Raw genomic sequence first — 14,943 nt, 5'->3', positions numbered from 1 at the left:
AAGCTTGATTTTGGCATCCCAGCCTGTAGGATTGCTAGTCAGGGAATAACGTGTTGACTTACCCATTTTCCATTTTCATGGCACTCTTAAGGGTTACTTTCGGTTTCTCTGTTTCAGGCCAAAAGAGTTTGGCCACAGCCAGGGATGCAGGTGCTGACATGACTGAGGCAGTTAGCAAGTGTGTGGATGACACCTGCCGGGAGAAGGAAGAAGCTGATCATGTGCCAGACAGAGTGTTTCCTAGGAGGTGTGGAAGAACACCACTCACAGGGTGCCCAGTCTTATCACCTCGAGAGTCAGAGGACAAGACAGGAATTTATGTCACCTGACCACGTCCTTGGGGAAAGCATGCAACCTAAATCTGATTATTTAGAATGAGAATTAATCTGGATTATAAGAACTTCCAAAGATGTCTCAACCCGTGTTGTCTCTCTGAACATTAGGTGGTCCTTACAGCTCATATTTTGTTACATTCTCAGTTCAGATGGGGATATGCGAGGTGGAAGGAGCACGGAGAAAGGATGGAAGGAGCACAGAGAAAGGATGGAAGGAGCACAGAGAAAGGATGGAAGGAGCACGGAGAAAGGATAACAGGAGCACCACCCATGTGCAGAGATGGATGGCCCCCACTCTTCTGGCCTTTTCTCTCTTGAAATCCTTTCCGTCTTTACACACATTAGCCCACGCACTGTCCCTCTGTCATGTAAACTGCTTCTTCTTTCCTCAGTATAAGTCTACTCCCTTCTTACTCACCCCGTATTTGGATGGTTCTGGATTTTCTTCCCTACTGTGAGGGCTAATTTCAGTTGTCAACTGTCTAGGATAAACTAAAACCCAAAGGCTGAGCAACTGTTGTGTTCATAGTTTCTTCAGTGTAACACAGACATCGTTGGACTACCTGCAGCACATCCTATAAGCCAGTTTAATAAAACACACACACTCATGATGTGCGTGTGCACCCCCCCCCCAACTTCATTCTATCAGCTCTGTTTCTTTAGAGAGTCCTGGCTATATTTTCAGAGTCCCAGAACCAGCATCTTCCCCGTTGGCATTCCCATTACACCTAGCTCATTGATATAAAGGCAGCGTTCCTACCTACAGTAGGGGCAGGGCAGGCCGTTTATGTGAACTTCCTAGACTGCTCTCAGGACAGCCTGTCTTTCCTTTTTCCCCTTTCTTACTACTGGGCTCTTCCAGGCCTTTGTGAAGATCTGGGATGAAGTTCCTGAGCCACACTGCATTGCTGGTTTCACTTCTGGGGTCTGTATCAATGTGGGGCCACAGCACTCCCCAGCCTCAAAAATTGGCCACCAGCTCTTAGAATTGGCTCTACATTAGAATTTGGATTTGCCAAAAATATTGATTTCAACAAAGCCTTTTAGCAAAATCTAGTAGAACCTGGATCTAGCTCTAGGGCCACAGTCGGCTGACCCTTGGTTTAGACTGGCTTTACTTGTGTCAAAAATAGGTTTCTTTCTTTCTTTCTTTCTTTCTTTCTTTCTTTCTTTCTTCCTTCCTTCCTTTCTTTCTTCCTTCCTTCCTTCCTTCCTTTTTTTCCTGACACAGGTTGTGTGTGTGTGTGTTGTGTGTGTGTGTTGTGTGTGTGTGTGTGTGTGTGTGTGTGCGTGCGTAGCAGCCTTGGCTATCCTGGACTCTCTCTGTAGACCAGGCTGGCCTCGAATTCACAGAGATCCACTTGCCTCAGCCTCCCTGAGTGCTGGGGTGCGCCTCTACAGATTGGGAGTTTTAGGCAAAATAACCTTGTCATAAAATGTGTTGTGGTTAGATGTAAGTGCAGGAAGGGGCAGGACTATGGCTGCAGAGCTCTAAAACTCCCTGGGGTCACTATGGTAAAACCCAAAGCAACAGTGGGCTGCTTAAAACCTGTAGCACGTTCTTGGTGTCATTTCCCATCAGCAACAAGAAAGAAAAACAAACAATAAATGAGAAGGGGGAAACTGAATTTACTTTTACTTATGTTTCAGACATTCTTACCCCAAAAGAGATGTATGCTCCCAGAACACTTCCAGCAATTGTTGCAAAGCCCGCAGTCATGATGGTGTGCAGTTCTGACCTGGTGACATGTGGCAAATACGGTTGGACCAGCAGCGGAGACTCTGTCTGGAGACAAATGTTAAAATGTCACCTTCTAAACGCTTAACTTTGTACTCCCTGTTGTACTTGTTGGAGAGGCTCACTCAGCCTGTCTCCAGCAGTCACCAGGAACTCTGGAAATGCAAATTCTCCAACTGGAATCAGAAACTCTGAGGGTGGCCTCACAGTCTGCGCTTTGACAGTTTCCCAGGGGATCCTGGTACCCCACTCCTTAGGGTCCCAGTATTCAAATGCCAAAGTGACTGGGGCAACTTGTGTCAAATTCAACAAGGAGCACTTTTCTGGTCTCACACTTCACCAGTGAAGAGAAAGAAAAAGAAAAACAGTAACAATAGGAAAGAAGAGACTGAACTGTGCATGAGTTAATTATACGCCAAACAGTCTTACTACAAGAGAAACATATGTGCCCAAGATGCTTCTGACATTTGTAGCATGTCCTGCACCATTGGTGTCCTGGTCATTTGAACTGCAGATCAGTGTGCATTTATAGTCCTGGTAAATCTGGAGATGTGTGAGGCTATTGAAACAGTCCTCCACCTAGCCTTGGGCTGGATGCTATGAGACCTTGAAGCACTTGCCTAAGGGTTGGCCAAGGAACAGTACCTAGTAGTCCGGCCTTAAAGATGGCAGAGTTTTTAAGCCGCTGTGACTTTCCCTTTTCCAGGTCGATCTTCACAGACTCATGCATGTTTTGTGGAAATTGAGAGCATTATAGAACAAAGAATAGGAACAGGCACCCATAGGCTCTTCCATAATTGAGACTCTGACAGGCTTGAATCTCAGTGGGGTGGGCAGGCAGCCCGCAATGTGAGGCTCTCCATCAATAATAGCAGCACTTTGGGCATATTAACTATCAAATTGAGCACCATAGACGTATGCATGCAATTTTACAATTTTCTGCTCATTATTTCTAATTGTTCTGTGAGATTGAATGTGTTGAGCCTCAATTTATAGACTAAATAGGGAGCCCAGTATGTGAGGCCTTTTACCCCACAGGTACTAGCAATCATCTCAAGATGGTGCATTAATTAGTCCTGAGAGATTTTATGACTATAATTATTATAATTTCAACTCCTAGGGAAGGAAGCATCAGCACCACACACATAAAGACTGCTCCAGGCTAGCGAGCCAACCTTACTCTTGTTACTTAACTCTGTGTGCCATGAGCAGTTTTAAGCCTGGGATCTGGGGGCCATGTATTTTTCCTGTGGTATGTTTTCCCACTTTCTTTGGGCAGTGTTGCTGGCAGCATTGTCCTGTGGTCTCACAGCATGATTCCATTTTCCCTGAAGCTGTGTGTCCCCAGGGATGTGGCTGTTCCTGACCTTCCATGCCTTAAGAGTGGCTCCAGGATTGAGGGATAGCATGTCTTTGCTTGAATGGGCCTCCAGCAGAAGGGTACTTACTCATCCGATGGGCTAGGGAAGAGGGACAATAACCTGAAAGTCTGTCTTCCATGAGAAGAAAGAAAAATCTGAACGGATCTTCTGCAGGCTCGGGAAAGGTGGGTGGCTCAACGTGATAGGAATGTGTGTTCCTGTGCCTATAGGACTGTTGGCGGCAAGCTTTTGTCTTCATTGCCACAGCGTTGCTGTGAGAAGACGAGGCTCCCTATGCACCAGGTGAAGCTCAAAAACAGTGATCACTTGGGGTGAACTGCTTCACCTCTGAAGAGGCCTCTGCTGAGTTGAGCAAAGGCCTCAAGAGTGGATAAATTGTGGAGAAGCCCTATGATGATAAAAATAATGGTGTTCTCTCTGAGATTTCAATAACTCCCTCCCACAACAACCCTCCCCCCCCTCTCTCTACACACACACACACACACACCACACTCACACATACACACATGAACCCTCGCACACTCGTGTGTGTTATTTTACACTCTTCACTCTACCCTAAAGAGATGATGATGCATCCATGACTTTCATCTGTTTTGGAAAGATAGCATCCCCATCAGCAAGTGTTTGCTTGGTTTCTGTTACTACAACTTACTTGCCCAATAAATATGTTGCCAGCAGCAACTACAGACTCAATGGGAGATGACCCCATAGTGACAAGCATTAGCCATCCGACCTAGAAGGAAGAAACAGACCAAGTCAGCAAAGAGCTATTTATTTGCAAAGCCTTAAAGGTCGGCTAAAATCTAATCTATGTTAAAAGACTGAGGTTGTTGACAAACTATTGCCAGGTTAGTGAGGGGGCTAAACATACATGAAACTCATCCGACCCACAGAGTTGATCAGCCAAGTCTTCCTACTCTAGTCTAAGTCTGCATCAATGTGTCTACTTCTGAGCAATGCAGAGACGGGTCTCTGTAGACTAAATAAATACAAGGGATAGACAATTGCTACTACAGATAGGAAGCTTTTCTGTGGTCCAGGAATGACTGTAAGCAGTAGAGACCTGAGTGATCCATCTATCCTTGGAGCAGATGCTGTCATCCCCGTATTGCAGAAGGGGAAGCTGTTGCTCTGTTAAAGGCCAGACCACTCAGAAATACCAAAATGGATGCGGTCAAAGGCGTTTTCCTTACTTAATTCAAATGTGCGTGGTTTTGGGCTTCCACTTTTGTGGTGGCTCTGTGGGGACAGTTTACATCTAGACTGGCTCTCAAACATCCACATAGTAAAGGTCTGGTCCTCAGTCAGTGTTCTTAGGAGGAGGTGATGGGACCTGAACTCAGATAGGGCAGAAAGATGTTCTCAACAGCTGAAGCTGTCTCTCCAGCCCTCCTCTGCATGATGAAGAAGGTGAGGACTCAGCTGTCGGGGCAGCAAGAATGTGACTAACTTACTTAAAAAGTATCCTACGCTTAGAAACTCTCCAAAGCAACAGCAACTTCATTTTGTTTCTATTTCTGTGGCCCCTGCATGGAAGGCCTGGAGGACCCTTGGTACCTCATGGGAAGCTGTGACTACGGCCTATGTAGAAACAGCAAGGAAACAGCAGTGCTGCTTTCCCTGGCAGGCACCAAGCCTCTGTTTTCTCACAGCAGAAGTAACTCCTATGACTTCGTGGGAGCTATCCATTGGGTTGCGAGTCAAAGTCCTTTTGAAGGCTCCCAAGGTAAAATTCTTGCTGAGGACACCTGCAGGATCATGGGTTGGGATCTAAGGACTTAGATGGTGGTAGAGATAAATGCCTGAACCCGAGCATCCCCGTACCTTCCTGATGATCCACTGCATGAATCCCAGGTAGTAAAGCATGGACATCACAGTGCTGAAGAAAACCACAATTGGCAGGATCTGTGGGTGGGTGAGGCACAAGCACGGTCACTCATCAGTGCAAAGGATACTGCAAGCTTCCTAGTAGGCCTCCTCTCTGCCCCCTCTTTCCCCCTACAAACAACAGGAGTGAAGTCCCTTTTAACTGAAGACTACTTCCATCAAGCAATTGCCCTCTGGACAGCCTCCAACTCCTAAGTCCTTTTAGGAAATTATTTATTTTATTTTATGTGCATTAGTGTGAAGGTGTCAGATCCCCTGGAACTGGAGTTACAGACAGTTGTGAACTGCCATATGGGTGCTGGGAATTGAACCTAGATCCTTTGGAAGAGCAGACAGTGCTCTTAACCACTGAGCCAGCTCTCCAGCCCCTACTCTTAAGTTCTATATTGCATTGGTTTGAGTATGTCTCCAAAAGTCCATGTGGTAAATATTTAAATATCTCTCAAATTCAGTAGTGGTTGTGTTTGGGATGTAGTCTTTGGGAAGTAATTAAGACTAGAGGAAGTCAGAGGCTGGAAAGATGGCTTCTGGGTTCAATTCCCAGCACATACATGGCAGCTCACAATTGCCTGTAACTCCGTTCATGAGATTTAATGGCCTCTTCTGGCCTTTATGGGTACTGCATTCATGTGATGTATATATATACATGTAAACAAATCACTCATACCCATTAAATAAAATAAACCAAGAAAAAAAGATTAGATAAAGTCATTAAAATGGGACGTCCACAACAGAAGTAATGGGTCCCTCCCTGGAGCCTGCTCTACCTCGCCCTTCCCCTGTATTCCCCAGATAATTGGTCAGAGGCAAGATGCCAGGACAATTTATGCAGGATCTAATTTAGAAAAATTGATTACTAATACCCTTAAAAACACATTTTGTCTCACATTAGTGTTCTTTTCATTTTAATAGGCATAAAAATGTATGTGGGGTTACCTTAAATGCAAAGAAGTGGTCTGTATACTTTTCACCGAAGACAAATTTAGCTCCAGTATCAGTGTACCCCAGAAAAGTCTGAGAGAGAGAGAGAGAGAGAGAGAGAGAGAGAGAGAGAGAGAGATTGGTCATTGTAAACCATGATCAGCACTCAGCCCTGCAGAGGATGGATGAGAGCCAGCAAACTCATTAAGCAGAATTGCAAAGTAAATATTCTCAGCATTGATCCATTGGTAGATGCCATAAATACCTCTTTTAAAATCATCCCCACATGTAGATTCCCTGCCCCTTCTGACGTTCAGTCTGACTTGCTCTGACCATGGTGGTTGCCTCTGATAAATCTTAGATGCTACACAAGGATGGCCCTGGTTACCCCTAGATGCAGAGGAAGGCTCTTTCTCTGTTTTGGGGAGTATCGCGGAAACACGGGACCCCTTGGGCTGGACGATGGGGCAATAGGAATAAGGATGTGATCCATTGGGTGACACAGGTAGGGGGCAGCGACGAGCTTGATTGACTACACAGATGAACATATTTGATATAAGCACCAAGCCTAATTTGTGCCATGGAATTAAAATTAGAGTACAGTGTTACAAACAAATCGCCTACTTTTATGTCCCGAGCTACATCCAAATGCTAAAAGTATAAGAAAAAGCAAAGGATTTTTTTTTTTTTTGAGACAAGATCTCATGAGACCCAGGTTGGCTCCAAATTTGCCTTGTGGCCAAGGCTGGTTTTGAACTTCCGACCCTCCTGTCCCAGCTCACGCGGCTCTCTTTTGAACTGCTTACCTGAACTTGTTTTCCCATCCAATCAAAAGCAATAAATCCAGGCTTGGTCCTTAGAATTAAGAGCCCAAGAAGAAACTGTAGCCCAATTCCCCAAAAGATAGGCCTCCAGTAAACCTGTGGACCAAGATGGAGACTGGTGAATATTGTACTAACTTGAACATTGTAATGAGGCTTAAATGAACAACAAAAAGCTCGGTAACATTGGGCAATTGCAACAGACCCCTTCGAGTTAATGGTTACCATAGACACCTAAGGGACGCTGTTTCCTTGGAAGAATTCTTACATATGGCTGGGGAAGCCCAACAGCCAGGAATGGAGAAATTTTCCCAACTAATTAAATTTGGTCTTTGATAATTTCATACATGTGTATAATCATGCTAATGACTCCCACTTCTGCCCTTATCTCCCTCCCTTCCCTGTCTACCATCTTTATTCTGATAAATCTCTTCCTCATATTTCTATCTGTTCTGTTTTATAACTCACTGAGTTTGAACAGGGTCATTGGTGTGACCCTGGATTTGGAGCTACGCGTTGGAGTCTATGCTATGGGTTTGGCAATGGGTACACAACTGAAGACAATGACTCTGCCCTTCCAAAAACGTATCCATAGCTGATAATAATCCAGAAGTAAGAGATAGGACACTGTGGCTGTTGGTTTTAACCATGAACTTGGCACACCCGTAACTATCTGGGACTCAATAAAGGATTTGACCTGTGGCTGTATTTGTTAGGGATTGTCTTTACTGCATTAATTGAACTGGGATGATTTGTACACTGTGGGTGGCACCACTCCCTACACAGGGGCTCCTGAGCTGTGTGAGAGTGGAGAAGAGGAACTGAGTTCAAGCATGAGTGCGTTAATTCATTGCTCTCTGCTCTCGAACATGAATAATATGCATAGCTGCGTCTTGTTCCAGCCTCTTGAATTTTCGCGCGGTGATGAACTATTTCCTGTAATCATGAACAAAAGGGGTCCTTTCTTCCCTAACGTAACTTTGTCAGGGTTATCTTATCAAAGCTACTGGAAATGAAACTAAGACAGTCCCCATACAAGTAAACTCAGTGCAATGCTTGCATTCCACACTCTTCTCCTGCCCTCTTCTGTGCTGTGTCCTGAACCTTAAAGGGGATGTTGTAAATGTCTGGTTTAGAAAAAAAAATCAGGGCTGCATTCACTCTTTATAAACCTTGGTGCAAAATCTGAGAAAATATGTGGCCATGAAGTCTTGGATAAATGACTTGGACACAAAGAATTGTCTCCAAAACATCTGGTCATATTGTAAATGTTACATGTACAATTATTTCTCCACTTGGAAAATGGGAATGGTAGACATTGATTTTTCCTGTGTTCAAAGCTTGTTTATCTGACAGCTATAAGTGGATCAGATGGAATTTGGCCCGGTTGAGGGGCTCTTGTTCCACAATAAAGGGAAGCTATGGCCTCGAATGCTGACCTAGGATGGCAGAAGGAATGGACTGTCTGCCATCTACATCTATTCTCAGAGCAGAAGCGAGTGGATTGACAGCATGGAGAACGGAGATGTTGTCATCCAGACGTTACTGTATTAGGTCAACTTGATCTCTGAGTAGTGCTTTTTCTGCAGGTCACGATCATCCAGCCAGACGGGCTGCCACACCTTGCCATCGTGATTCTCAGGCGAAAGTTTCCATCTCAAGAGTCATACTCATCTCATGGGCCATTGGCTGGTAAAAATGGTGTGTGTGTGTGTGTGTGTGTGTGTGTGTGTGTGTGTGTGTGTGTATGTGTGTATGTGTGTGTGTGTGTGTGTGTGTGTGTGTGAATTAGATGCAATGGTGGAAGAGCATATAAGGATCAATTTGAGAATGAAAAAGCCCAAATCAAAATGGAATTTTTGTAAAACGTCAGGACTGAAGGCTGGAGAGGTAGCTTGGTTGGTAGAGGGCTTGGCTACTGTGTGCAAAGCCCTGCATCAGTCCCCAGCCCCCTATAAATGGGGCATGGTTGTACCTGCTTAGAATTCTAGCACATCGGAAGCAGGAAGGAGGGCCAGGAGTTCCAGGTGACCCTTAGCAAGCTTGAGGCCAGCCTGAGCTATAGAAGTTCCTGTCTCAAAACTGAAAAAGTGCAGGATTGAGCATAAAATCTTAGTAACTGACCATCTAAGAAATGGGTCTAAAGGAATGACTTCTGTGTCTTTAGTAATGGCACCCGAGTGGACAGGAGGAATGTTTTACAAGTGGAAATTACTAGAAGTAAAAAAAAAAAAAAAAAAAAAACAGCTCCAGACAAGCACCCTCAGCCCTTAAGGACTCACACTAAGGTGAAGCAAACTTGCCTAGTTAGATTCCTTCACAGTGACTATTTAAGTCTTGGGCACCCCCTCCTCCCAGGGCCACTTTGTACTTACTCTGGTTGGATACTTGGAAAACAGAAATAACAGGACAATGTACATTGTGAGTCCGCCAAAGGATACCAGCTGCTGTTTGCCCAATTTGGCAGTGTCAAGGATCAGCCAGAAAATGATGGCCAGGATCAAAACGCTCCATATCACCCTGTGAGAAGGGGAAAGCCGGTGTCCTTTAGTGTGCCAACTTGAATATTGTAATGAGGCTTAAACCTGGAGACGGCTAATGAGATAAGCACAGCCAGAACCAGGAAGCCGTGCTTTTAGATGTCTGTGGCCTTAGTGAGATATGCCCCTCTCACCTTCTGGCTCACAAGTTCAGGGATGTGCTCACGAGCATCAGAGAGAACAGGTGCGGGTACAGGACATCTGATCTCTGAGTGATGCCCTAGCTTTCCTCTCTGTCCTTTTTGGGACGAGTGTCACCCTCCTCCCTTCATGAGAGAATGTGTTCTCTGTAATTAGGGGACCATCCACAAATCTAAGTCATCTTTGGGTCCCTACCTTCCTTCCCTCTGCAGTGTCTAGTGGACATGATAGGCTGGGTCATGGCTCCAATGGGAGGAGGAGGAAGGCCACCGTGTGGTGAGTGCATCATCCTGATGAGCTAAGGATGGGTGAAGTGTCCAGTGTCCCATGTGATCCCAGTGGAAAGAACCAGTCCTGTGAACTATGACTCAACTGGGCCTTTTCTAAGGAGAGGAGATCTCGCTGTGAGAGGATGTGGGTTCCTTTAAGGGAGAGTCAGGTCCCCAGGGAGCCAGCCCCATTCCCAGAGAAGGAAGCCTCAGCCTCAAGTCAGAGCTACCCTTGTCCTCATCTTATTGCTGGCTCCCAGTGAATTGGGACACTGGGAGAAAGGAAGATGAGGCTTTTGGCTGAGTTGTTTCTAGCCAGAGAAGGAAGGGACATCTTAAACTAAAGTATGCTTGTGGTCATTGCTAAGAGCAAGGAGAGGTATCATTAGTTATTTGTATTTTATTTTTTTCCTTTTTAAAAATTAATTCATTTATATTACATCTCAATAGTTATCCCATCCCTTGTATCCTCCCATTCCTCCCTCCCTCCTGCTTTCCCCCTACTCCCCTCCTCTATGACTGTGACTGAGGGGGACCTCCTCCCCCTGTATATGCTCATAGGGTATCAAGTCTCTTCTTGGTAGCCTGCTATCCTTCCTCTGAGTGCCACCACGCCTCCCCCTCAAGGGGAGGCAATTAAATATGGGGCGCCAGAGTTCGTGTGAAAGTGAGTCCCCGCTCTGCACTCAGCTGTGGAGAACGTCCTGGCCATTGGCTGGACCTGGGTTGGTTAGGTTCATATATTGTTATACAGCATAGAAGATAGATGTCTCCCGGTAAATAAAATGGGACAAAAAAGGAGAAAATGTCATAATTTTAATACATCGCTTACACACAAAAAAATTGGGTGCTTTAGCATCAAGGGGATTTTTAGAGATCTGGGTTTTTGTTTTGTTTTGTTTTGTTTTGTTTTTGAGGCATAGTTTCTCTCTGTGGCCCTGGCTGTCCTGGAACCCACTTTGTAGACCAGGCTTGCCTTGACCTCAGAGGTCAGCCTGCCTCTGCTTCCTAAGTGCTGGGATTAAAGGCGTGTGCCACAACTGCCTGGCAATATCTACTTTTTAAGGAAATGAAAACCTAATCTAAACAGTATTGAATTCAATAGTCAACAAATAAATACAAATACTGGGGACACCAGTTGGCCCAACTTAATAAAAAGTATTTCTGTTCATTGTGCATTGAAAATACACACACAAACCCAAACAAAACTGAGCTATCATCTCGTCTCGGTCTTCATTTCCTGTTTGAAAAAACTAATAATAACAAATAAGTAACAACATAAAACATGCTCAAGTTTGAATATAGGCTATGATTTCCATTCTGCAAGGAAATTTAGTGAGATTACACATAACTATATACAAAGAAAAAAGCTAGGGGAAAAAAAAAGCAAATTCACACTGTCAGCAATCTCTACTGTTTTGTACTTATAAACCAGTCTTTAGGTCAGTACTGAGACAGCACAGCATCTTGCGCTGTCCTCTGACCTGGGGCAGGACAGACATTACTGATTGAACACGATCTCATTCCACTGACAAGGTGGAGAGCGCTAAAGCTGTCCCTGCATGACTAAGCCATATGCTGTTCTATGTTCTTGCCCTGTATGTAGATATCTAGGTGTCCCCATAGCACAGACATGCAGAGGCGTGCTTTGTCTTTGGGCTCTCACTGGCACTTGAGTTAAAGGACTTCTTGTGACACTTGAATAACTTTCAAGTGATTCATTCTCTCACCCTGGTCTTCACTTCCTGTTTGAAAAATAGAGGCATCAGCTGAGCGTGGTGGCGCACACCTTTAATCCCAGCACTCAGGGGGCAAAGGCAAGTGGATCACTGTGAGTTCAAGGCCAGCCTGGTCTATAAAGCAAGTCCAGGAGAGTCAAGTCTAAAGAGAGAAACCTTGTCTTGAAAAACCAAAAAGGAAAGAAAAAGGAAAAACGGAGGCATCATAATGATTGCTCTCCAGGTTTTTTCCCCCCAAGCTTCAATATCCCATCAATGAAGTGGAATTTTAGAACACATTTGGAACAGTGTTGGAGAGAGCCAACCTCCCACCCCTGCAGTGGGAGAAAAAGTGGTATTTACCATTTCATCCAGAACCAGTGCCTGTTGAGAAGACTTCTGCCTGGAGACAGGACCTCCTCAATTCGCTGCTCGTATTTGGCCACCAAATGATCCCAGACAACAAAGAAGATGGTAACCAAGGTGATCACAAAAAGAGGAAGGGCTCTGTGGAAGTTTATCGAACAGGCTGCAATCACCAGGACCAGCAAACCTGTCCAGGAGGCAAATTCAGATGCTTAATATCATCAGAGCAGTGGACCTGGGTTGCCAGCCTGGGTCTGACTTAGGCAAGCACCCATTGGATGCTGGGGTGCTTAGTGTGGCACTGGCTTCTCTAGCTCAGCCTTTGCTTTTCTTTGTTTTTCCTTCAAGAAAGTCCCTACGATTTTACCATGGTAGAGAAAAGGATGCTGGCTTTGTTTTGTTTTTTTATTTTCTCTTATACCTCCATCTCAGTTCCTGAATCCTGACACTTGGTCCCTGTGCCTGCCACTAAAGAACACCAAGAGCTGCACAGCAAGATGCTGTCTCAATACATACATAACAGTTCTTATTCTAAAAAGTCAGCAAACCACAGCTCACAGGCTAAGTCCAGCTTGCTGCCAGGGAGGTGGCACGCCTCGGTGGCATTTGCTTGTGTGCACTTGTTCCCTCTTGTCAAGTAGAACTGCAGTGTAGCCACGCCTTTCTACTTACATAGTATCTGTGGCTATACTCACAAGGGCAGTGCTGAAGGTCCAATATGGCCAGACCTGAATGACTCTTCAGCCTGCTAGAGGGAAGATGGCCAACCCTTGTTGTTCCTATTGCACTGATTGAACATCAGGGCAACGCTTGGCTTTGTCGGTGTAGCCTTCTCTTACAAACGTCTAATTACTCCCACAATTAATGTTTGTTGTTCCTGCTTAACCTCGTGCTCATGATGAAGTCTGCCAGTTGCCTGGATTCACATTAGCCAATGTGCTTCCTTGAAAACACGTCACAACAACAAGGGCACTGTGAGCCCCACGAATAGGGTAGTGCTAGGTCTGTACCCCCTGAAGTTTGTGTGTTGGCAACTTAATCCCCACGTCCCATATAGGGAGAGCAGCAGAGCTGGGGTTTTAAGGGTGTAATCGGAATTGGACGAGGTCCTGAGGGCAGGGCCGCCATGATGTCAGCAGCGGCAGACATGGGTTAGGGTGTGCTGCCGAGAGCTTCGAAGCCATCCTCCATGCTGTAATGGAGTAGAAGGCCCTCCCCAGTGCTGGCATCCTGATCTTGAACTTCCTTATTTCCAGGACCTGAATAAACATCTATGATTGAGCCTTCAATATTCAGTTATAGCAACAGAAGGTGACTGAAAAAAAAAAGCCATTTGGCCACATAAACAAGGCAGGGATGGGCCTGGAGAGATGGCTCAGAGGTTAAGAGCACTGACTGCTCTTCCAGAGGTCCTGAGTTCAATTCCCGGCACCCACGTGGTGGCTCACAGCCATCTAGAATGTGATCTGATGCCCTCTTCTGACCTGCAGGTGTACATGCATGCAGAGCACTGCATACATAATAAATGAATAAATCTTAAATAAAAACAAGGCAGGGAAACAATCTGTGTAGGCTTTCCCTTCAGGGACTTCTTGGGAGACTTCACCACTCCCCTGGGGGAGTCTATGGCAGGGGACAGGGGAAGGGGAGATTCCTTTCTTTCCTTCCACAAAGAGCTAACACTTAAAAGATTCCAAGAAATGACAATAGAATTCTACGGCCCTTTGGTATTTACCAGTCAATAAAATGCCCCCGAGGATGCGCCGAAGAATGATCCTGTGCTTCCTACAAAACTCACAAATTGCGTCATACTTCCTTTCCAAACACCTGCAACATAAAAGCAGAAAGGCCGCAGGGGTGAACATCGGAACACGAAATGCCTGGCGTGTGAGGCCTGGGTTAGGCTGTGGTTTCTGAAGCCTTTTCTCAAAGCAGAAATGAGACATTCATTTGGGCCAGACACTGGGCATAACTTGGATTGATCACTGAATGAGTGTGCCAAGCTCTGAGGAAGGGGACGGAATCTGACTGGAAGGGTTCAGAGTGTGTGTCACACATACACACACACACTCACACACACAGCACACCGTTACCCAGGGAAACGTTCAGGGTTAGGCGCGTGTATGGAAACTTGTGTGCTGAAAATCTGAAACACCACGAATTATTTGATTATTAGGCGAATCCAAGTGTGGTGAAGGCCGTTTCTCGGGGTCTAATTCAGGAAAAGCCAACAGCATGCTGTTCTCATATGAGGAGGCGGTGTTTTTTTTTAAGGCAGCTAGGGTGAAGAGGCACTGTTAATAGGCGTCCATCGGCTGCACACCGACTTTATTAGATCTTTTAGTGGTAGGAAAGTGTGTAATTCATTACAGCAGCCCAACAGAGCAAAGTCGGTGGTATAGACCGCTTCATTTGGTTGTCAAGGCTGAACAGTTCTCAAGCCACCCGTGATTGCCTGGGTGCCATGAATATTAGTGAAATCTGAGGACGTGTGACTCCTCAAGAGATTGTCTCAGCCCCCTGGATCAGAGCCCCGTACAGTACATGCAGGTAAAACACACATACACTAAAATACATGAATAAATATTTAAAAAGCTCTTTAGAGATACACAAATTTAAACAAAAATTTACATAGTAGTTTAGAAAATGTATAATGATGCAGTATCAGACTGAAATTCCAGACCGTTTGTTCTCAAGCAGACTGACCTTCAAACTTCATTTTACTAACGCAAAATCAGGATGATAACACCGCCTAAACCATGTGTGATGGCTCACACCTATAGCCCCAGCATTTGAGAGCAGGCAAGGGGGTGGTAAAGGCAAGT

The 14,943-nt window shown here is 45.3% G+C and overlaps 1 protein-coding gene across 2 annotated transcripts in view; it reads right to left on the bottom strand.

Moving 5' to 3' along the window:
* The window catches only part of SLC28A3 (solute carrier family 28 member 3), a 57,686-nt gene that overhangs the window by 13,953 nt on the left and 28,790 nt on the right, over positions 1-14,943 (bottom strand). For both annotated transcript variants that reach the window (XM_084794551.1, XM_084794552.1), the window contains 9 exons: positions 13,854-13,945; positions 12,116-12,305; positions 9,460-9,604; positions 7,070-7,183; positions 6,279-6,356; positions 5,280-5,360; positions 4,108-4,188; positions 1,996-2,121; positions 63-193 (listed from right to left, as the gene is read on the bottom strand). In XM_084794551.1, coding sequence (XP_084650677.1) covers positions 63-193; positions 1,996-2,121; positions 4,108-4,188; positions 5,280-5,360; positions 6,279-6,356; positions 7,070-7,183; positions 9,460-9,604; positions 12,116-12,305; positions 13,854-13,945 — 1,038 coding nt within the window. The remainder of the gene's footprint in view (positions 1-62; positions 194-1,995; positions 2,122-4,107; positions 4,189-5,279; positions 5,361-6,278; positions 6,357-7,069; positions 7,184-9,459; positions 9,605-12,115; positions 12,306-13,853; positions 13,946-14,943) is intronic.

The sequence above is a fragment of the Acomys minous genome (assembly GCF_964271855.1).
Source record: "Acomys minous genome assembly, chromosome: 9".
Taxonomy (NCBI): domain Eukaryota; kingdom Metazoa; phylum Chordata; class Mammalia; order Rodentia; family Muridae; genus Acomys; species Acomys minous.
This window is presented reverse-complemented; position numbering and strand designations above follow the sequence as displayed.